At 38.8% G+C, this 23,457-nt stretch overlaps 1 protein-coding gene across 3 annotated transcripts in view; it reads left to right on the top strand.

Moving 5' to 3' along the window:
* DOP1B (DOP1 leucine zipper like protein B) overlaps positions 1 to 15,414 on the top strand; it is a 148,177-nt gene extending 132,763 nt beyond the window's left edge. For all 3 annotated transcript variants that reach the window (XM_027875480.1, XM_027875482.1, XM_027875481.1), the window contains exons 33-37: positions 3,996 to 4,132; positions 4,695 to 4,750; positions 12,433 to 12,579; positions 12,939 to 13,068; positions 14,072 to 15,414. In XM_027875480.1, the coding sequence (XP_027731281.1) occupies positions 3,996 to 4,132; positions 4,695 to 4,750; positions 12,433 to 12,579; positions 12,939 to 13,068; positions 14,072 to 14,326 (725 nt within the window). In that variant the 3' untranslated portion in view covers positions 14,327 to 15,414. The remainder of the gene's footprint in view (positions 1 to 3,995; positions 4,133 to 4,694; positions 4,751 to 12,432; positions 12,580 to 12,938; positions 13,069 to 14,071) is intronic.
* The last annotated feature ends 8,043 nt before the right edge of the window (positions 15,415 to 23,457 follow it).

A 23,457-nucleotide genomic window follows, 5' to 3' on the forward strand; every position in this document is an offset into this window, starting at 1 on the left:
TATGTATAAATGTGTGTATGCATGTATAAAATCCATATACCGATTCCATTTACATTCCTAAGAGGGGGAAAGATTATCACTTGCAGTAAGAAAATCTCTTAAGAGGCAAAACCATATCCTTACACAAATAATAAAGAGGACTACAGAGACCAGACATTATGGAAGAACTATAGAGACTAAGCAATTTGAGTTTTGCTCATCCTTAGACTTAGATGAGTTAAAAATCAGAGCCACCAGGGACATTCAAAATCCCCCCTATGTATTGTTTCCCTGATGGCCAAAAAATAGTTGAGCTCCTCCCTTGCCCCTAGCAGCAGTGGCTTAGACCCTCCCTTCCTCCAGCCTATACTTCAGCAACCTAGATATCTGGAAGTCTTCCAGGGGACTTACTTCTCCTAGCTGCTTCTCAGATGACTTTCCTCTCCATTATCCCAGAAGCAAAAAGTATTTAAACATGAAGGAGCGAAAAAGATTGGAAAGGTTTTGTTTCAGGTGAGTTTTCAGCACCCACAGTGTTGAACTTTGAGAGCTGTGTGGTGACAACAGAGGAGTGTGTAGGTGTATTATCCTCAACTACCTCTTTCTTTTTAAAATATCAACAAGCCATCACAACTTTACAAAACTTATGTGAAAACTAGGTTTATTACAAGAAAAATGAACATAAATAAGAGCAAAGAGGTCACAATCCAAACAGAAGCTTGCATATTTATAAAATTATGACAAAGAAAGGAGCAGAAATAGAAATCTCCACCTAAATGGGAATGGCAGAGGAGGAGAAATCATGAAAAATTAAGATAACAAAAGCTGCATTCTTTTCCCTTGGGAACATGCTAGCTATGAAGATAGGAAGGTCTGCTTATCTACAAGATCCCAGCTTCACAAGCAGTTTCTCAGCCTAGTGCAGATTGACTGGCACCTATCTTGACTCCAGAGGACCCACAGGGAGTCCAATTTGGGGTGCAAACAACAAATTATGTCATCTTGAGGTCCAGGGAGGCAGGGGGAGTTTGAGTTCATCCTTGACATGTTCAAGGCCTCCTGCATTCTCAGGGTTCACTGTTTCTGAAAAATATGGCAACTCAAAAAAACAAGTTCAGGGGACTCCTTAATATTCCTCAACAAAAACAACAACAAATTCTTTATTTATGGTGTTTTGGTTTTTTTTCTTTACCTTTTGAGCTCTAAATTCTATCTGTTCTTTCAGGCCTCCCCCATCCATTGAGAAGGCGAGCTGTGTTTTACCTATTATACATGAGAAGTCATACAAACATGACTGCTTTTTCATCAGATTTCTACTTTGGACTTTATACTTACTTAACTCACTTCTCTGTGCATGCCCTTTTCTGGCTTGACACTGATTCTAAAATACTCACGTGGACTCTGAGAACTAAGCCTCAAAGAGTCGCTTAGTGCTGCACAGGATTTCCTGGGTGCCAGGTACATGTTGTTGTTCATCCTTTGTTCTCAAAGAAGACCAATGACATCACGAGCACGATGTCTTGACCTGCTTGTGAGTTGGATTTGAGTGAGGCAGAGCTGAGCAAAGTCCGCCGCCTCTCTCACTCCTCCAGAGTCGTTGGAGGCCAGTGGAAAGACTGGCAGTGATGACAGGATAACTGGCGATGGCCCCATCAGGCACATAGTAGGCACTTAATAAATGTTTATTGACTGACAAGTAATACAAAGATAATGATATTCCATTGATCTTTATTTTATGAAGTCTGCATACCACTCTTATAATCTGAATCTGTAATATCAGCATAAACGCTATGCATCTTTATAACAAAATTTACAGTGGCAGTCATGCAGACTGTATTGATATTTGATAGAATATAACACAAAAATCATCCACCATCATCTGTCCTGAAACCACTTGAAGTCATTACAAAATTACAAAATTGTATTACATTACAAAATTAGTTATCTCAAGATTCGTCATCCCTAGTTCATCTCTTTGCCTAAGTCTTAGGATTTTTTTAGTATTCTAACTTCCCCAAATCAATAGGTCAGCATGTCCAGATACTATCATATCTGTTCTATCTTCCAGGCTTCTATCTGACTGTATATAAAATAAGCTATTTTTCATATCTTGCTATCCACTTTCAGTTAGTTATATCACTTGTTGTTGGATCTTGGTTAGCTAAGCTAAAGATAAGTTTGCTTAAATCTGCAGCTTCTACTTATAGAAATTTCTTTGTATCACATACTGGTATAAATAAAGAATTTCTAAAATAAAAAATGATGGCCTGCTTGTGGCTCAGGAGAGCTAGAAAGCTTGGGCTCTGGTTTTAATAGAAACAGGTTATTTTAGTAGAAGCAGACTCTGATCCAACAGAGATGCATGCTGTAGCCCTGAACTGAGAAGGGTATGAGATCTGCCTCCTAATTAAAAAGATTATTAGCTGATTTTGTCAAGTTTGTGAGAGTGGTTAGAGAAAGAAATGTGTAAATGGAGGAGTCTAATATTTAAAAATGGATAGTGGGGGGAAGTGGGAAAAAAGAGCCAAGATGATGGAATAGAGGCCCAGACTCACCCAAGCTCTCCTCAATTCCTTTCCAAACTTTAAAATAATGCCTCAAAGCCAATTCTGGAGTGGCAGAACCGACAAAAGGACGAGGTGAATGATTGTCCAGCCCAAGGTAACTTAGAAGGTCAGCAGGAAAGGTCTTTCTCACGGGGGTCAGAATGGAGTGCGATCCAGCAGAGGCTGTTCCCCGGCAAGCCACCGAATTGGCGACAGCAGCTTCCAGAGCTCTGAGCCCACAAACAGTAAAGGGGTCAAACAACTGGTCAGAAGGAAAATACAGGGGTCCCTTTTCTGACACTGGGTGCAGCACCCAGTTGCACTGCCCATGTTCAGTTCCTCATCACAGTCCCAGGGCAAGGAGAAACCACGAGCACATTAGAGCATGTGACCACAGGGAAGCAGGGACCCTGGTCACAGTTCCAGGAGGGGAAAGAATGCTTGTGGTCACCCACAAACCACAACGTAGGCCAGGAAAGCAGTGACCACAGCTCTTCTCGGATCATACCACCTTGGAAGAATAGGAAATGAGTAGTTGACTGAGAAGGGGAGAGCAAAGGATTTTCCTTTCTATCCAAAGTACCAGTATAAAGTCTAACTTTATATGAGACTAATTTAAGAAAACGTTAAGTATATTAGCTTGTTTATACTTAAATACAGAAAAACTAGAATTTTCATTTTTCCAACATGTAAATTAAATAAAGAAGAAAACAATTACATCTTTAGCCTCAGTTTCCTATTTAGAACCCAGATGTCACACAGTCACTCTAACTCCTCTGTGTAGAGGAACCTGGATTCTGGCTGGAAACTTTATTGAGCGTACATTGCTTCTTTTGTAAGCTGTGATGGAACAGAATTACTGTGCCAGGATAGCCAGAATCTTGTTCCTTCCCAGTCCTCCTCACCAAAGTGTACATTCATAACATATGTTTTAGCCCTTTTCCCTTCTTTCCCCATCTTGTGACACAGGCATCACTTTTAACTTGGCTCTCTCTGAAAACATTTGGTACAATCCTTCTGCAGGTCCTCCCTTAGTTGTTCATCGCCCCTGCACAGGCTCAGTTCAAACAGTGGTCTGGCTAAGTCTTCCTATTTGCTCACTGGGTTTTCTGGTGATTTCGTAGGGTCTTGCTTCTTCTTTCAGAGTTCCATGTTCTTTATCTTTATGTCCTCCAAAATAGCCACCTATCTTTCTTGGGTTCCTTCATCTAGATAACTGGGTGACTCAGTTCCTCGTTTGGAAAAAGCTTCCTTCCCCCTTCCCCATGATGCAAGACCATCTAAAATTCAGCATCTTATTCTTAGCTTCCCCAGGTTCAGCAGTTATTTTTAACCTCAAGATTTAGTACACCCTTAATTTATTAGCTTCAACTTATCCTTAGTCAGGTTAACAGCAAGCCCTTGGGCTCCAGCAACAAAAACATTTATTTTTATTCATATTTTTCTGATATATTAATAATCTTTCCCCAGAACGACTGACAGAGAATCTCAGAGTTGGACAGACTCCCATAGTTGCTGCTCAGATGTTCCTCTTTTTCAGAGTTTTGCTACTAAGAATATCTCCTCAACATCTGACTTCATTGTGGCCAATAATGGTCACTGAATTGGTGAGCAAAAACATTTGTCTTAAAAATACAAGCTCCAGTCAAAGAGAGAGGAACTAATCTCAGGCAGAATGTAATGGGAAGGCCCCAGAGCACAAGTGTGAAGGATTTTTACCAACATAGACAAGAGACTTTAAGGGAAAAAAGAGGTCCGAGGATTTCAAGAGCTATTTATTTGAAAGGAATGAGACAGAAGTAGTAACAGCCTAGCTGGCACCACACTTTTAGTCTCTGGCCTTTCCTTCCTCTCTTGTTTTCTTTCTCTAGAAGGTGACTATGGTGACTTTTTCAAAAACTGACTTTGTTTCATTTTAACACAGTATTTTTTTTAATCACAAATTCATAAGACTGTCTTTTCATGGTTATTAAATTAGAGAAAGGACATATGTTGATCACTAATTGATTAAGATTCCTGAAAAGCCAAAAAGTAAGGTATTTAAACAAATTAACACTTTATTATGTTGAATCACCAAATATTAGCTGTAATTTTTTTAAGACTGTGACAACTACATGGTTCTTTTAAATGTTTTTTAAAATTCATTAAAAGGTATATTTTCTTTTTAAGATTCAGACATTTATACAATTTGAAGATGATCTAATACAGAGGAATGAATCATCAAAGTAAGCATTTAAAAATGTCTTTGTTATATGTGTACTTATACATGTTTGAGGAATAGTCTGGTCTTATTTCTTTTTCCTAGGCCTCTGAATAATAGAAGGATAAAACGTGCCATAGGACCAAGTTATTTTAATATATCTACAAGCACACAACTTTGTAGATATATTAAAGATTTGCTCAGTGTACCAGGAAGGCACAAGCCACTTGCCACTGACATAGAGTCTGCCAGCTGAAAAAAAAAATGGTACTATAATATTTGATTCCATTTTGAAAGCATTTATTAAATGTCTACCACTGCCAGGCACTGGACTGAACACTGGGGACAAAGATAAAAATAAAATATTCCCTACCTTCAAGGAGCTTACATTTTACTGGGAGAAAAAAAAAACCTATATACTTAAATTAAGCACATATGAGATATGTGCAAAATAATTATAGGAGGGAATGGAAGAGGACTAAGAGCTGGGAAGTTTATGACTAGCCTCCTCTGGGAAGGTGGCATCTGAGCTAGAAAATGTATGCGACAAAGATAAAGGAGAGGAACATTCCAGGAATAGGGGAGAGTGTGGGTAAAGGCATGGAAATAGAAGAGGGGATGTTTTGAATAGATAACAGCAAGTAGCCCAGTATGGCTGAAATTTGGGCATGAGAGAATAATGTTTCAATTATATTAATGAACATAATTTTTTTTGAGGCAATCAGGGTTAAGTGACTTGCCCAGGTGCCCATACTTGCTAGTAAGTATCATGTGTCTGAGGCCGTATTTGAACTCAGGTCTTCCTGACTCCAGGGCCTGTGCTCTATCCATTGTGCCACCTAGCTGCCCCTACTGAACGTAATTTTAAAGAATAGTATAGTCCAATGTTAACTGTAACAGTCTAAGACATTTTTCAAGGGACTAGTTACTAGCAATGTTATTATACTGATAGATCCAGAAAATACCATGCATTTATATTCCTGGACTTCAGCAAGATCTCTTGTAGAATTTATTGTGAGTACTAGTGAATGACATAAGAGCTGTCTTATGTCCACTCAAGTGGATTGCTTGAACTTAATAATTTGGACCCAAAGAATTATGATTGATAGAATGATGACAGTCTGATGGAGTGCTACAGGGTTCTGTTTTTTACCTTTTCTGTTTAATATTTTTTTAAATCAGTGACTGAAATAAAAATATAGATGATTTACTTATCAGATTTTTAGAACTCCTGAAGCTAGAGGAGGGGTCACTAATATGTTACAGAATTAGTATTCAGAAGCTTCTTAGGCTAAAACAATGGGCCAGATCTAACACTATGAAATTTTATAAATGCATTTCTTAAAATGCATTGATGTTCTTGGAACACTAATTTATTTCTAAAGTGGATATAAGTTAAACTGTTTTTAATGGTAGAAAATTTTTATTGGGGAACATGGCCAAATGCAAATGGTAGAATTTCATCTCAGCCATTTTTAGAGAAAATTTGCTAGGAATAAATGTAATGTCTCACCCTCGGGTTAAAAATATCAATTGCACATATACAGTAGACATGATTAGGCAGTAGAAAATGTGAAAAAGACCTAGGGATTTTAATGGAATGTAAGTTTAGTTATAATCAGCAAATAATAAAGATGTGTCTAGTAAAAAGGTATATCTCATCCGTTATCTGAATGCATAGTCAAGAAGATTTAGAATATCAAAACTCCAGTACAAAGAAGTATGGAGCCCACAACAAGAGAGTAAAGCAAGCCAGATTTGTTGAGGTAGGACATAGTCACATATTGGAGGGGCTGATGCGGTTTTAGGGGTACAGGGGCCCCAAAATACTGAGGTTCAGGGTGGAGTTGTCTGGAAAGAATTCAAAGACTCAAGCAGTCTTACAGTCAAGTGGCAAAAGATTTATTGTACTGTTATATAGAGGACAGAGCCCTTTTAGAGTACTCACAACCTAATAGGAGTGATGCAAAGCTTAGATAGGAAAAGTACAGTGAATTGTGTGGCAAGTATGCTAATTAGGTGGTGAACATAGAGTTTCTGTACCTTGGGCACAGGCATCATTCACCACTGGCATGGCCTGGAGGGGGGAAAGGTTCTAAAGAATCTTTATGTCTGTACATCTACAACTGTAACAAGATAGCCTTGGGAGTTGACATCTTGACCTGGGTTGTGTATGGTAACTGTGGGAATCAGTACCTGATAGTTCTGCTGGTATAAGATAGTCCTATTCATACAAGGGAAATTCCACAGACGTCAGTTTCTTCTTGTAACAGGGAAAGATAGTTTGCCTCACTGGAGCCCACTCATGAGTTATTGCCAGAGGTAGTGTCTTTGGGCTGGGAAGAGATATGGTCCTAGGGCTGGGGTCCAAGCACGAGCACCCCATCAGGGCTTTCAGGGAGAATGGAAGCAGAACAGTCTACTGGAGACCTGGATAGCATTTGGGCCCATGGAGGGAATTGGGTACCCTCGCCTCCAAATCAGTAAAATCTGATGTGTTTGTGTTTTTGTAGAGTTCATATCTAGGTTTAGCAGACTTGGGCATTGGAGGAAAGAAATAAGGAGCCTGGTCTGCAGCACTGGTGCTGAATCAAGCTAGTTGTTGTTCAGTCATTTTTTCAGTCATGTCTTACTCTTTGTGACCCCATTTGGGGTTATCCTGGCAAAGATACAGTTTGCCATTTCCTTCTCCAGCTCATTTTACAAATGAGGAAACTGTGACAAACAGGGCTAAGTGATTTGGCCAAGGTCACATGGCTAGTAAGTGTTTGAGGTCATATCTGAACTTGGGAAGATGAGTCTTCCTGACTCCAGGCACTCTATTCACTGCACCACCTACCTGCCCATTTAAGTAAGCTCTATATCAGTGTAACACCCTCCAGGCCCTCTCTCCAGCCTCAAGTTGCTGCTGCTTTGCTGTTTGTCCTTCATTCTTGAAGAGGACCATGACAGCAGGGAGGTGATGCCATGACATGCAAGTGAATTGGATTAAATAAGAGGAGGGCTGTGCAAAGTCACCAACCTCACTTTCTCCTATGGAGCCATCTGGGTCCAATGGCCAGATATAGATCTGGACAACTAAAGATGGCCCAGGATGCAGTTGGGGACCTTGACCTTTTCAAGCTAAGGTTTTTAACAGGTCTTAGTTTGACCGAGGCAATGCCCACTGATTAAGACTTAATAAGAAATAAAGCAGAATGGCCTCTTTTAAAAAAACAAAAAAAACAAACAGATCTGGGAGGGGAACACCCTCCAGGGTTTCTCACCAAAACAGAAACAATTGCTATTTACATTCATTCTAAACCAACAAGGCCCAAACAAAAACCAAGTAGGGCTTAGCCTGGCACCTGTTATTGGCCATTCAGTGAGATGCAGGGTGATTTGGGGTTAACCCAGCCACCTGTAAATCCACAGCAGCTGCCTTACCTGTACCTACCCACGAAAGCTTCCTAGCCTCACTAAGCAGCCATTCCCCTGTGATCCAGGCATCCTGTCTGGCATGCTACAACTCCACAGCAATTGCCTTACTCCCAACTGAGGCAACTTCCTCCTCCTCCTTTCCCCGCCTTTCAGCTACACACAATTGCCTCAGGCCCTGGAACCACTCCACTAGGAAGGGTAAATCCCCATGAACAATGATAGTCCAATCTCCAGAGGCCTGATGGAAAATGCTATCCATATCCAAAGAAAGAACTATGGAGTTTGAATGCAGATCGAAGCATACTATTTACTATTTTTTTTTCTTCTGTTTTGTTTTGTTTCCTCTTTCTGGTGATTCCTCCTATTGGTTCTTATTCTTCCTTACAACATCACTAATGTGAAAGTATGTTTAATAGAAATGTATATGTAGAGCCTATTGTGTGCCGTCTTGGAGAGGGTGGTGGGGAGGAAGGGGGAGAAAAATTTTAAACTCAAAAACATATAGAAGTAATTGTTGATAAATCAAAATAAATTAATAAAAAAAACCCAATAATAGTCCACCTGAACCTATTTCTCAATGATTAACATACTTCCACCATCATCCCCTTCTCATTCCAGTGATTCAGAACCTGTCAGTTGCCATTGTTCAAATGGAATGCTTGCTCAGCATGTAACAAACTAGCTTTCACCTTAGACCTGCCTCCCTCCTGAACCTACAACTTTCCTCCTTTCCAGAACTGACTGCACCTTTGTTTATGCCCCTAACTTACTGGTCACAGTGGAGTTATTGGAATTCTCCCCATTGCCACTTGCAAGTGCTCTCTCTACATGTGTCTCAGTAACATCTCCTCTGATGTTCAATCCATATTTATCACCCAGTCAAGATTCTGGTGCTTGCTGTCTACTGTCCTTCAGAACACTCTCCTTTCCTCAACAAGTTCAGTGCCTGACTCAGTCTTTCTGTCCTCCCCAACTCTAGCCCCCATACTTTAATCTACATAGTAATATTCCCTCAAACACTCTGACCTCTCACTTCCTCAACTTACTCACTTTTCATGACCTCTTTTTCCATCCAGTCTTGGCCACGCACAGAGATGATCATACCTTTTATCTTGTCAACGAACTCTGAAATTTCTTTATCTGATCACAGACTTTTGTTGTTTTACCTCTCCTTCTGCCTGAAAACCCCAAACCCTGTTCTTCATTCTCACTTCTGTTCCCCTCAACCATCAGTTCTCTCTCAGGCCATCACACTGGTTGCTAGTTACACTTTACTCCTTTCCCTATCTTGACTTTTTGGTGAACCAGCTCAGCTCTGCACAGTCCTCTTCTATTGAGCCCCTTGCCCTTTTATCCCATCCAAACCTCAGATCTGGAGGATTCCCACCATCATGCTGCTTTCACTTTGTGAACCATTTTGGGCCCCCCATCACCTGAGAAAGGCCTAAAACCTGGATTGGCCAATCAGGAGAAAGACATTTTTGGCCCACTCTGAGCTTAACCTACCATAATGCTCTGTGTGCTCTAGCATAACAGACATGCTTTGCTTTGCTCTCTGAATGAACTCAAAATATCCCTTCCTTTGTCAGCAACTACAAAGCCAGATGAATCTGACCAGGAGCATTCTTCTGTTTATGACTACCAAGGACAAGGCACCTTGAACTGGACACTATCTTGAATAAGACACATGCTATGTTATGTTATGCTATGTACATATATATGTATATATATACACACATATACATATATACATATACACATACACATACACATATATAGTCATGTTAATGATAAAAGAAACGCAGACATCCTGCATCTATAATTTCATTTGACACCTTGACATTCTCTTATCTTATTGAATTTACAACCTATCCCATTAAGAAATTCCTTTCTCACATATAGCTAAACACATATGGAGACTATAATTTTGGGTTGACACAGGCATCCTGAGTTGAGATTGCTCTAAGTATATAAAGGGTCTCCTCAGCTTGTTTACTTCTGAGTTCAAAATTATTTTCTGTCTCCATCATGCATGATTCTCTGGCTTAATGAGAATAAATAAGCATGTTATAACACATGTACAGCCTGATTCTGTTTGTTCCTTGTTCAAACCTTTGGTAAGGTGAACCCTATTCTGTTTGTTCTTGAACAGACCTTTGGTAAGGGGCAACTCCATTCCCTTTGTTCTTTGGACAAACTTTCAATTAAGGGGGAAACAGATTCTGTTTGTTTCTTTGGACGAAACCTTTGGTAAATGGTTAACAACTTCTACAATGTATTGCTGAAGGAAGCTGAAGAAAATCATGAAACCATATTAACTGGGTCTGCTACAAATTTATATTACATGATATTAACTGGGCCCTTACTGTAGCAAGTGAATCATTTTTACATCTTCCTAATAAATTCACTATCCCACTCACCACTATGGCTTTTTCAAACCTTTTTATCCCTCCTCTTACCTCCCATGGCTCCCTCTTTCACCACCCTTCACCATCCTCTCAACTGTGAGCCTTGCTTTGTATTTCACTGAAAAAAATTGAGACCATTAACCTGGAGCTCCCTCTTCTCCATTTCTCCTCATTTCACATAACCCAGACATTTTCTTTCTCTTCCTTCACACCTGAAGAGATGGTTCTCCTCGCCAAAGCAAATCCCTCTACCTACCTCAACAAATGATTCCATTCTATCTCTTTCCCTCAGCTGGTTTTTATCATCCCCTTTTTCATCCCCATTCTCACTAACCTTCAGTCCATCTACTTGTTGCTTCCTTGCTGCCTTCAAACACAAGCATGGTTTCCCATCATAAAATACCCATCATCACTAACTGTAATCCTATACCTCTCCTCCATTTGGATTCTGTTCCTTTAGAAGACCATCTACAATCTGTTTCTTCACTCTCTTATTAACTCCAGCAGTCCAACTTAATGAACTGAAAGTGCTCCATCCAATTCCCAAGGAATGATCACTTAATTGTCAACTCTAATGGCCTTTTTGTAATCCTTATCCTTCTCAGCCTCTTCTCATATACATTCCTTCCTCTATTCTGATACAGCCACCACCTTTGTGTAAGCCCTCACCACATCATGCCTGGACCATTGCAGTAGCCTTCTGGTTAGTCTCCCTGATTCAAGTCTCTAACTATTCCAGTCCATTCTCCACCCAGCTGTCAAAGTGATCTTCCTAAAATTCAATCACCACCACCACCACCACCACCCCCCATTCAGTAACTCCAGTGGCTGGCTCCCTGTTGCCTTCAAGATCAAATCCTCTGTTTCACTTTTAAAGCTTTTCATAACTTGATCTCTTCCTACTTTTTCCAGTCTTCTTAATAGCTTACGTCCTCTACCCAATATTCTCTGATCTCCAGTGACACTGGCCTCCTTGCTGTTCTTTGAACAAGACACTTCATCTCTTGCCTTTTTCACTGTCTGTCCCCCATGCCTGGAACTCTCTCTCCTCATCTCTGTCTTTTAGATTTCATGGCTTCCTTCACGTCTCTAAAATCCCACCTTCTGTAAGAATTCTGTCCTGATCTTTCTTAATCTAGTGCTTTATCTAGTGCTGTCCAGTTTATCCTGTATATATCTTGTTTGTACATAGTTGTTTGTATGCTGTTTCCCCCATTAGGCCGTGAGCTCCTTGAAAGCAGGGACTGCTTTTTACTTTCCTTGGTTTCCCCATTGCTTACCAAAGTACCTGGTACATCATAGGTGCTTAATGAATGCTTGTTGACTTGATAGCCAAAAATATTAACTCAATCTTAGGCCACATTAAAAAGCTGTTGTTCAAAACAAAGGAAGTAATAGCCCCACTGTAGTCTGCCCTGGAAGGTGGGCGATGGGCATAGTGCATGACTGTTGTCTTCTGATATTTAAAGATTTAAAGGGTAGTTGTATGGAAGAAAAATGAAAATTTTTCTGCTTTGCTCCACTGAAGCAGTTGGTGGAAGTTGCAGACATAGGTTTCAGTTTCATACTATATATAGAACTTCCTGAGAAATGAAAGCTATTCAGAAATGAAATGTGCTGTATTAATAGTGAATTCTCTAAGAGTCCAGGGGTCTAAGTGGGGCTTGAATGACCACTTTTGAGAAATGTCAAGGGAATTGATGTTTCCGGTAGTGGTTAAACTAGATGACCTCTCTATTCCCTTCCAACTCAGAGATTTTATGAACATTGTGAACAGAAAAAAAAATTCTGAGGGAAATCGAAACTTTCAAATGAGTATCCAACTTAAAAGATCTTTCTGAATTTCTAATGTGTATTTCCTTGATTATAAATTGTGCAGAAGCAACAGCAAAGTAAACAGAATGAGAGCTTCAGGAGCTGATGGCAGTGAGATATCCCCAAATGAACTCATCTTGTATTTATCCGCTTGCAAGTTCCTGGACACAGCACTTTCTTTTCCACCAGACAAGATGCCTTTATTTCAAATGTAAGTTATATGCACTTACCAGGGGGTACATGTGGTATTTTTTAGAGAGGTCTATGACTTCTGTTAGTTAAATTGCTTGTAGTTGTTTCAATATATGAGCATCTACAACTTTGTTACTAATGGCAAATAAAACTTGCACTAACACAAATTTCCTCTAACATAAAACCCAAGTTTCAGGTAATTTGCAGTATATGAGAGATCCCTGTGTTTTCTCCTACTAAATTCACAAACCATAGGGTAAAGTTAAACTTCCTTCTTCACCTCTCTACCCTCTCCGATAAAAAGATACATCATGATTTTCCCATAGAAATGACCTCTGAACTATAATGTCTGATCCAAATGTTTGTTTCTTTTTCTAGGTATAAATGGGCATTTGTTCCAGAAGTAGATACAAAGACTTCTGCCGTTCTCTCAGATTTAGAGGAGTATCATCAAGAATGCAAACCACATGTTGTTAGAATCTTGGAACTTCTCAACTTAAAATATGGAGTAAACAAAAAAATTGTTCTTTAAAACTTAAATGTATACTGTTAACTTTTTCTAAATTGCAATGTAGATATGGTAAAACTCTTTAGGCCAAACCTAACTCAAGCCAATCCAGTGATCGAATTTAGAGTAGTTCTAATCCCAAGCCTGGACCACTCCTAGACCATATGACAACTGACAAAATGAGGTTTACTATAAATAATAGCACACAAAGTATACATTCAGTGAAGATATGGCACTGGTTTATTTGAGAGTTCAGAGGAGCAGTGGGGCTAAGTTGTCTTTTACTAAGTTCAACATTAATATAGTAAGGCCAACAGATTGCTTTAGGTAGGGTGAGCTGGTTTCCAAGGTGAAAACATGTCACGTCAAAGCTTCTGTGCCAATGACATCAGACCCATGATCAACCCTTTAACTTTTCAAAATGAGCAAAACAGGAAGACCCAGTCTTTTTAATGGTGTTAGATGGATTTGTATTTGGTCAAGTTGCTATAAATTGATATTAATGTGGAAGAAGGGATTCTAAGGAACTGCAGGACTTTGTCCTTGCTCCTGTCATGCTCAAACTTTTTTTTTTATCAATGACTTAGATGAACATAAAATGACTGGAGTTCCCCATCACACAACATCTTAAAGCAGAAGACAGATAACTATATTTGCGCGTAATGTTGTAAAAGACTTTTTTGCTGAGTTTTCAGCCAAAATAAACCTCTGAGGTTCTAAGATGCTATGATTCTTTCTACTAGAGCATGCGGCATCTTTAAGAAGCCAGTATAATGTCTAAAGACCAGGAAAAAGAGAGATTCTCCAGCATCTGTTGCTAGAGGTTGTAGTAGACTAGAGGGAAAGCCCTTCTCATAACCTCAAACTTAAATTAGAAGCATAATTATTGTTGTTACTAAATTTTCATGAAATGTCATACCCTAAGAATTTTTAAGTGGTCTAAAATCTTAGTGTGGAGGTCCTGCCAAAGCCAAATAACTTACTTTTGTGGGTTTGTTTACAGGAGATAAACGGTAGTAACAAGACGACTTCTATCAAGTGTGAATTCCCTCTTTTACACCAACGTTCTATATCCAGCATCGTGCAGTTGATACCTTTCTTCAGGACTCTGAGCTGTGCTTTTAAGACTCAAAGTCATTTGTCTCATGAGTATTTAGGATCTCCTTCAGCAGAGTTTCCTATTACAGATGGCCCAAGGATCTTGAAGCAACTGGAAGAAAGTGTTGAATGTGATTTTCTGGAAAAGCTGGAATGTTAAAAACTCTTTGTTATGTTGATTTTGTGACATTTTGTAACCATATCTAGTATAGAAGTGTAGTATGGCACTGGCAACTTATTTTCTTTTCTATTTTGAAAGTCAGCTTAAAATGTATTTGATTGGCATGAAAAATCTTAAATGACTTTTAAGGTCAGCTAGATCAAAGGTCTGATTTTTTTTTTTTACTCAGTTTATGCAATTAAAAAAAGTCAGTGTTACCTCCAAGTCTAGAAAAATTACAGCTCTTGACACATATTTACAATATGAAGAAAGAATACAAAGATGAAGGTAAGCTTTTTTTGTCAGGGTGCAGAAGTGTGGTTATATTTTTGTTTCTTCCAAGCGTCCAGTTTCTCTAAACATGTTAATATGGTTTTTGAATTTTTCATGCCATTACTTCTTTTTTTAAGACAAACATACAATTTTTCAAAATAGCAATCATTAAAAGTGAGTATACATGACTTATACAAAGTAACAATCAAAGAAGATACTTGAAATTGTTTAATCCATTTTCCAATTAAAATCACTTTTGTTATGTTACTTGAATCCGTAATAGAAGCTAACTGAATCATGACTGTGTTTTTTTATCCCCATTCAAAGATCTGTGATTTCATCAGTGTGTGTGTCTTCCATCCCTCTTACCTTTTGCAACCCTCCTATAGTCAACAAAATGGTTTTCAGTTGCTATAGCTGAAAAATTCATCCCCCTGCTGCCAGCCTGATGATGAGCCTTATGAAACTTAAGTAGCCTAGTCCTTGGAAAACAGATGTACAATCTGACCAGACCCAAGCATGAAGTCTTTGCAGCTTGGTATAAGTTCTTCCAGAGGGTTATCTCCATGCCATCATGAGGCTTTGAAGTACAATTAGTGCAAGTAATACTTCAGTTTCTGTATTCCTTAACTTGCTGCAATTATAAGCAAATAAATGTTGAGAATTGGATTAAAATAAACACATATAAGATTATTTGTGTAAGTTTATTACATAAATTTAAAGATGTTTGCATGTCTTTGGTCATTAAAGAAATACGTTCAGAGAAAGCTGAATATCTGTAATAAAAGGGAAAAAATAAAGTACACAAACTATGACTATCATTGATGGAGTTTCCTCACTATACATTCCGTATCCAATTTAACTACAGATACCATGCAAAACAAACTTAACATTGAGGACTCCCACTGAGGTCAAAAGATGGGTGCACTTAGCAACTCCCTCTTCCTAAGAGAACTCTCTGCTCTCTATCCAGACATCCGGACCACACTGGCTTCAATCCTAGGACAGCCTGGCTAGGGGATGAGGGAGGGGAGTGTTCCTTTTTCTCTAATTCTCTGGTTCATTAAAGCATGAGTTTAGGCCCCTGGTTAGGGTTTTTCCAAAACAGAGAGCAGAAAGGTCCTTAGTGTACAAATATACACACACATAAAACATATAATGAATAGGAAATAATGAGCAGAAGAAAGGTTCTAGAATTAAGAGGGATAGGGAAAGGCTTCCTGTAAAAGGTAAGAGTTTAGTTGGGATTTGCAATAAAGTAAGGGTTGGTGTTCTACAGCTTGTGCTAATTTTGGTCTAACAATCAACACCAAGAAAACATAGCTGATCCACCAGCCAGCACCACACCAGCCTTACATGGTGGTTACAGCAAATGGAGAAGTTTTTGAATACTGTGGATAAGTTCACTTACCTTGGCAATGTACTTTCCAGGAATGTACACACTGATAACAAGGTTGACACATGCATTGCCAGAGCTAGTTCAGTGTATGGGAGATTCTGAAGGAAAGTGTGGGAGAGAAGAGGTATTAGACTGACTACCAAGCTGAAAGTCTACAGAGCCGTTGTGCTGACCTCTTTATTGTATGCCTGTGACACCTGGACAGTACACCAGCACCATGCCAGGAAATTGAATCACTTCCATTTGAATTGTCCTGCAAGATTCTGATGATCATCTAGCAGGATAAGGTACCAAACACTGAGGTTCTTAATCAAATTCAAACTCTACTGCAGAGAATGCAACTCTGATGGGCTGCCCACTTTGTTCAAATGTCAAACATATGCTTGCCTAAAAGACTATTTTATGGGGAACTCAAAGCAAGTGCTCACATGGTGGTCTGAAAAAGCAATACAAGGATGCTATCAAGGTCTGTCTGAAGAACTTTGGAATTGAATTGATTGTGTGACGTAGGAGACACTGGCACAGGACTGCCCGGCTTGTTGTGTCTTCATCAAAGAAGGTGCTATGCTCTATGAGCAAAGCAGAATTGAAGTAGCTCAAAAGAGACATGAGATGCATAGATTTAGAGAATCTACCCCAAATGTTCACAGGGACTATTTGTGCCCGACCTGTGGTAGAGCATTCTGAGCTCATATTGGTTTGATCAGCCACAGGCAGACACACTGACCAACTTGATTCTAACATAGTGATGTCGTTTTGGTCCTCTTCCAGAACAAAGGACAACCACCACCACCACCAGTTTAGCCAACCAGAACTAGTTATAGAATGTCCATGAGTGCTCCAATCTCTCTAGGTAATTTCCTTTCATATCATGATCTCAGAAAAAGCCTCTTACACATGTAGAGAGAGTAGAAAGACCCTATCTCAGGGGGTGAGAGAGTTCCAGATCCCCCATTACAACAGGTCAAAAGGTACTAGAGGATTGGGGAGTAGAGGTTAATTTCTTCCTAAAGTTTTCCATCACTTAATGAGACATAGGAAATACTAATTGCTTTGAAATTAAGTACTTTTACAGATAAGTACCTGAATAATTAAGTATCCTCAATATTTAGTGCTCTTAGCCTCCATTTAGAGTAAATTTCTACTCATATCTCCAATTCAAACTTGTCCTTAGGTAATTGGGACATTTTATTCTTTTAATAAAAGGACTTCTTGTTTCAATTTCTTTTTAAGCTTTTAAATTCCTATCATTTCTTAGGCAGTAACATTTGTATCAAGGGACGTTCTAGTCCATGGAGCTGCTTATGTTCTCAAGCATATCTTGTGGGACCAACTTGAATATCCACATGCCCTGACCCTTCTGGGAGCCTTTACTCTACTTCTACTTGTGTGTTGGTATTTACCCAGTAGCAGCAACTAGGGAGCAGCAGCCAGGTACCTCAAAGCAAGTATTCAGGACTATAGCTATTATCAAAGAACTAAGGAAAGAAATCATACCCATATACAGGGAACAAAAATGCAGCAATGTTTGGCAGAGACAGAACAGAATGCAAGATGCAAGCCTCCCACTTCATCTCCAGTTTTCCATTTCTTTATGAAAAACAAATAATATTTATTCTTCTAGTGACTTTCAAATCATTCATATGGATTGTTTATTTTGTGATGTTCCAACAGTTTGAGTTTTTCGCCTTTTCTTTCTCCCCTCTCCACAACACCAAGTCCAAAAGAATGTGATAAAAAAATGATTTTGTAGTTGATTTGCATTTTAAGAAATCTCAGAATGACTTATGTTACTTTTTAAAACATTGAGGCTGAAAACCACAATGGTCTGTTTATATTGCTGCCCTAATAACCTGCTACACCTTTGGTTTTTTTTCCATTTGAGTAAACTTTACATCAGCCAAATTGTTCTTTGTACCCTTTTCAGAAGCTACAACAACTCTATAGATTTTGTTTTCCATGAGTAAATGCTATCCACTAGTTAATGTTTATGAAGTAGCATGGTATGGCCCAGTTAGCCATCTGGTACTCTAAAAAAAAAAAATAATAGTTTTATGTTATAAAAGTATTAGCATGATTGTGTTTTGAAATCAATTGTCATGATAGAAATTAAGGTAAACTGAGGCAAAAGGTTCCAAACATGCATTTGTCAATAAAAGGGATCAATAGCTCCTCAGTAGACAATGGCCCCAGTTAGGGATGATAAGATATTTTATAGTGATTAACAAGATGAGAGAGCAGAATCTTGAGGAACATAGGTGTGCCTTCTTCTGATTGGCTAGACATTTCAATGAGGAGGTGGAGTAAATGTCATCTAGCTTCTCCCCATTAACATCATTGGGAGATGAGATCAGTTCTAAGGTAATAGGAGTAGTCTTCAGGTAATGATAGTTGCTGCAACAGTTTAGATTGATGAGCTTGACCTTTAGGCAAATTTTCCTGGAATGTTGATGGTGGCTGAAGTTACAAGGGTGGAGGTACAAGTCATAAGAATGGAATTATGATCTAAGCTACTTAAGGTTAACTGAATACACTTGCAGGGGCAAGGGAGTTAAATTTACATAGGGAAGGAGAACATTAAATCTAAGCTGGCTTGATTAAGTCTTAACCAATAGAATTAAAAATCAGTTTTCAATTTCCGTATATTTTCAAATGCACATATTTAAAATGCATGTATTTAAATTTAAATACAGAGGACTGGCCACCTATTAAAAACTTTTAAAAACCCAAGTATTACCTTTTATATTGATGCAGTTTAGGGGTGAAGGGACCCCAAAATATTGAGGTTCAGGGTGGAGTTGTCTGGAAAGAATTCAAGGACTCAAGCAGTCTTCCAGTCAAGTGGCAAAAAGTTTATTATAATGCTCATAAAGGTAGACAGAGCTCCTTTAGGGAACTCACAACCTAACAGGAGTGATGCTAAAGCTTATATAGAAAAAGTTCAGTGAATTGTGTGGTAAGTGTGCTAATCAGGTGGTAAATGTACTCAGGTGGTAAATGTACAGTTTCTGTACCTTGGGCAGAGGCATCATTAACTACTGGCATGGCCTGGAAGAGGGGGCTTCTAAGGAATTTTTATTTCTGTACATCTACAACTGTAACAAGATAGCCTTGGGAGTTGGTGTCTATGGCTTGACCTCTGGATTGTATATGGTAACTGTGGGAATCAGTACCTGATAGTTCTGCTGGTACAAGATAGTCCTGTTCATACAAGGGAAATTCTACAAAAGTCAGCTTTTTCTTGTAACAGGGAGAGATAGTTTGCCTCACTGGAGCCCACTCATGAGTTATTGCCAGAGATAATGTCTTTGTGCTGGGGAGAGATGTGGTCCTAGGCCGGGGTCCAAGCACAAGCACCGCATCTTTATGAAGACTTTAGATTTCTGCTCTTGAGTCTGCCACAAAAATAATTTTTTAAAAAATAAGTAAATGACTAAAACTATTTGCATCTTTTATTACTTAATAAAGCTTATTTTCATTATAGAAATCATTGCTTTTCAAAATGAGTATCTTTTGTGAGCTTTAAAGTTGTGCTCATTTAAATTATTTTGATGTGATCAAGGAACTGTGTTGTTTACTGTTCATTCGGTAAATGAATGGTACCTTAGGGGATCTCTTTCAAGTAGATAGATCTACTTTGGTAAAGGAGAAAAGGACATTGGTGAAATGTCCACAGAGGACTGTGACCACTAGAACTTGACCAGGAACTAGAGAATGAAAGTGGTGTTCTCAACACTTGACCAGTGAAGGTAGTTATTTGAGCCTTTTCCTCTCTTATGAACTGGATTTGAAGCCTTTCCCCAAAATTTACTGCCCTATGTGGAGGTAACACTTACTCTCCCTGTATTCCTACAATTATGTCACAGTTCTCTGTTATCACTATACACACAGATAGGTGGGTGCTCCCACCTCAGCACTTTCTCCTTCCCAGACCTACTATCACTGGACCCAGAAGAACCAATCAGTAATCATTAAACATTTATTAAGTGTCTATGATGTATCAGCCAAATGATGGGGATACAAGTACGAAAAATGAAACTTTCCCTACTGAGAAGCTCATATTCTAATGGAGGAGACAAAAAATACATGTAAAAATGTATAGAATAACTATAAATGATTAAATACAAATATATACATAATGTGTATATATGTGTATTTATGTGTAAATTGTGAGAAATAAAGGGATGGTGACGTCAGTGATTCATTGAGGAGATTTCGTCTCTCAATAGAATCAAATGGGGGGATGTGAGGAAATGATTATTTTTCTCTTGTTCTTAAGAACTAATTATCATATTGGGACCAAGGTTTTTGCCCTTTTCTACTTCCTCATTCAGAAATCAACCAATGTGGGAAATCTGAGGCAGAGATTTACACAGGCCAAGATCTAATCAGACAGTAAAAGAAATTCTAAGTTTGGACTGATGAGTGAATTCCTGCTCATTGTGTTTGCACAGAGATGTGTGGGAAGTGTGGATTCTTCCTTTTGTCTGATAGATGATATGGAAATTGATAAGCCTCTTTGACCAAGATTTGGGTGACCCAAGTCATATACCCCAAGACCATCATTGTAATATGGCCCATCCTCTCACTGTAATATTCATTCTCTCATTAATTGTTAACCAATCAGAGTTGATTACCACCCCTCAGAAACACCTGATCTTTTTTTTCTTTGCTTTTTGATGAGGCAATGGGGAAGTGACTTGCCCAGGGTCACACAGCTAGTAAGTGTCAAGTGTCTGAGGTCATATTTGAACTCAGGTCCTCCTGACTCCAAGGCCGGAGCTCTATCCACTGCTGCCCCAGGAACACCTGCTCTTTAAAGGGCACATAAACTATGAGCCCACTACCATGAGAGGTCTTTGGTCTAAGAGAGATGACCAAATGACCATCCTCTTATTAATAAAATGCTGGCCTTATTAATAAAATGTTTAAGTTACCCAGAAATTATGTCTCTCAAATTTTTTTAAACACCACAGTTTATGGCTAACCATGAAGGGATCAGAGCCTTACACACTAGATTCTTAACAAAAAACTCCCCTTGGGCCCATGTGTACAGTTTTTCCCCATTGGGAGTTCTCTGTTAGGATGCTGGCTGTGATCTGACTCTCTCTTTTACCATTAATTATTTTCCCTGAGTAAGTTTATATGTTCTGTCTGTTTTAAGTGTTTGAGCTACAGCTTTCTAACTTTCATTGTCACTGAAGGGCAATACTTCAAGTAGATTTCTACTTGAAAGAAATCCCTGAGGTAAGCTATATGGAGATGAGGGGAAAATCCATATACACAATAAAGTACCACCAGGAAAATTTGGAGTATTGTGGACTTCAGTTTTTGAAATCCAATTGCTTACTGGTAATATATTCCATTTGGTTTTGTTTTGTTTTGTTTCGTTTTGTTTTTCAGGAATAGGGTTTCCAAAAATGAACTCTGGGTCATTCCCCTGCGAGAAAATCTCTAAAGCTATGATCCTTGCTTTCAAGTTTTTGGTGTTACACATAAATTAAGCTGTGTGTATAAAAGGAACACCTTAAGAAGAGAAAGAAATTAGATATTTTTATTTTGAGTAGGTCAGAATTGGCTATGACTCTTCCCAAGAGGGCTTTGAGAGAAGCTTTCTTCTTGGGGTTTTCAGACAGAAGTGTGTTTTAGGTATTTAAAAGATTCTTGCTGTCACATAAAGTAAATAAATTGAATGAGATATTGAGGCAAAGAAAGTAGCTTTTATCTCAACTTTGATTTCTGGTCCTTTAGACTCTGTATTTGTTTGTGTGTATGTGTGTGTGTGTGTCTGTCTGTCTGTCTCTGAGATTTTGTAAGATAATGGCATGTATTTGCTAGGTGAGGGGAACTGAAAAAACAGAGTGAGACTCCCCCAGGCTATCTGTTTAAAAAAGGGTGATTTTTGAGTTTTGGAGGTAGAATCTGGGAAGGGATTCTTTGAGTACTTCTTAAAGTGAATGGCCCAGTTTTTAGCAAGGGGCCCAAAACTGTGGCCTGCAAGGGCTGCAAAGAGAGAGCCAGTTTTGATTTTTTTAATGGGTGAGTGAAAATGAAATTCAAATTCATCTAAAGTGAATTTAAATAGTCACAAAAGGCATTTTTTTTTCTGTGCATGGAGAAAGGAAGACAAAAGGAAAAGCCAGTGCCAGTGAGGGTCAGGTGAGCAACGGGCTTGCATACATCCTGGTAAAATCCTAACTGAGAGATGAGGCTAGGTAGAGCCTGGAAAAACTATAGAAAAAAAATGTGTGTGTGTATGTGTGTATATATCTATATCCATATAAACACACACATATATACACACGTATACATATGCATATATGTATATACATTTTGGCCAGATAAAAGATGGGACTGACAGGGTACACAGACCTTTACCCATTATCCCAAAAGAATTTGGGTCCCATTTGTCTGAGGGGGGAATGATAGAGTACAGGCCCTGGGAAACCTTTCCCCTCACCTCTCCTTGAGTTTTCTTCCACATGGTCAAGTCTTTGGAGTTCACTTGAGGCATCAGACCAGTAATCCTCTCAACTGGCCTTTCATTGTGGCTACTTTCATTGTGGCTATTTTCACTGTGGCTATGCCCAATTGGATTAGATGCTGTTAGAAAAGCAACTTCTCCTATAATCTGGATATTGTTAGATTAAGAATCGTACTGTTAGGGGCAGCTAGGTGTCACAGTGGATAGAGCACTGGCCCAGGATTCAGGAGGACCTGAGTTCGAATCTGGCCTCAGACACATGATACTCACTAGCTGTGTGACCCTGGGCAAGTCACTTAACTCCCATTGCATTGCCAAGAAAAAAAATAATTGTGCTGTTAAAAGAAGGAAAAAATGGGTTAGAAAGCTGTTAGGTCATTTTTATTAGTCCTGCTGACCACTATATTCTGAAGTAACGTAATCTATGAACTTAAATTTCCAATTTTGCCTATGTTCCAGAGGAAGTTCACCTAAAATTATTTGGCTATCCCTTAGGAAAATGATGAGATAATTAATTTATTTGGAATTATTGTTATGATATTCACTTCTGGAGGTTATGATATATATTGAATCAACTTAGTCTTAACAAACTCCACTCAAAGATTTATTTTGTTTTAAGGGGTGAATACAAAATATGTACATACAAACATTTTATATATATATATATAAATATACACATACATATACATATAGAGACAGGTAGATAGATAGCAGAATTTTACTGGACCGGTCTCCAGCCTGAGAATGCAAACAGCAGATCAGAGGTAGCTGGTTAGAAATCAAATAGCGGTTTAATTAACCAATTTCAGAGTGTGGAATACAGTTTGCAAACCTTTGAAGTTCTCCTGAGAAGGAGAACTCAATTTGCTGAAATGAAGGCACAGTTTACACATATAAATCATAAGTGGAAAAAGGGAGGGGGAGGTGGATTACAACACTGTCATTTCCAGCGCCTGAGTGGCTTCCCACAACAAG

Source organism: Vombatus ursinus, unplaced genomic scaffold (assembly GCF_900497805.2).
Source record: "Vombatus ursinus unplaced genomic scaffold, bare-nosed wombat genome assembly UNPS02014809.1, whole genome shotgun sequence".
NCBI lineage: Eukaryota > Metazoa > Chordata > Mammalia > Diprotodontia > Vombatidae > Vombatus > Vombatus ursinus.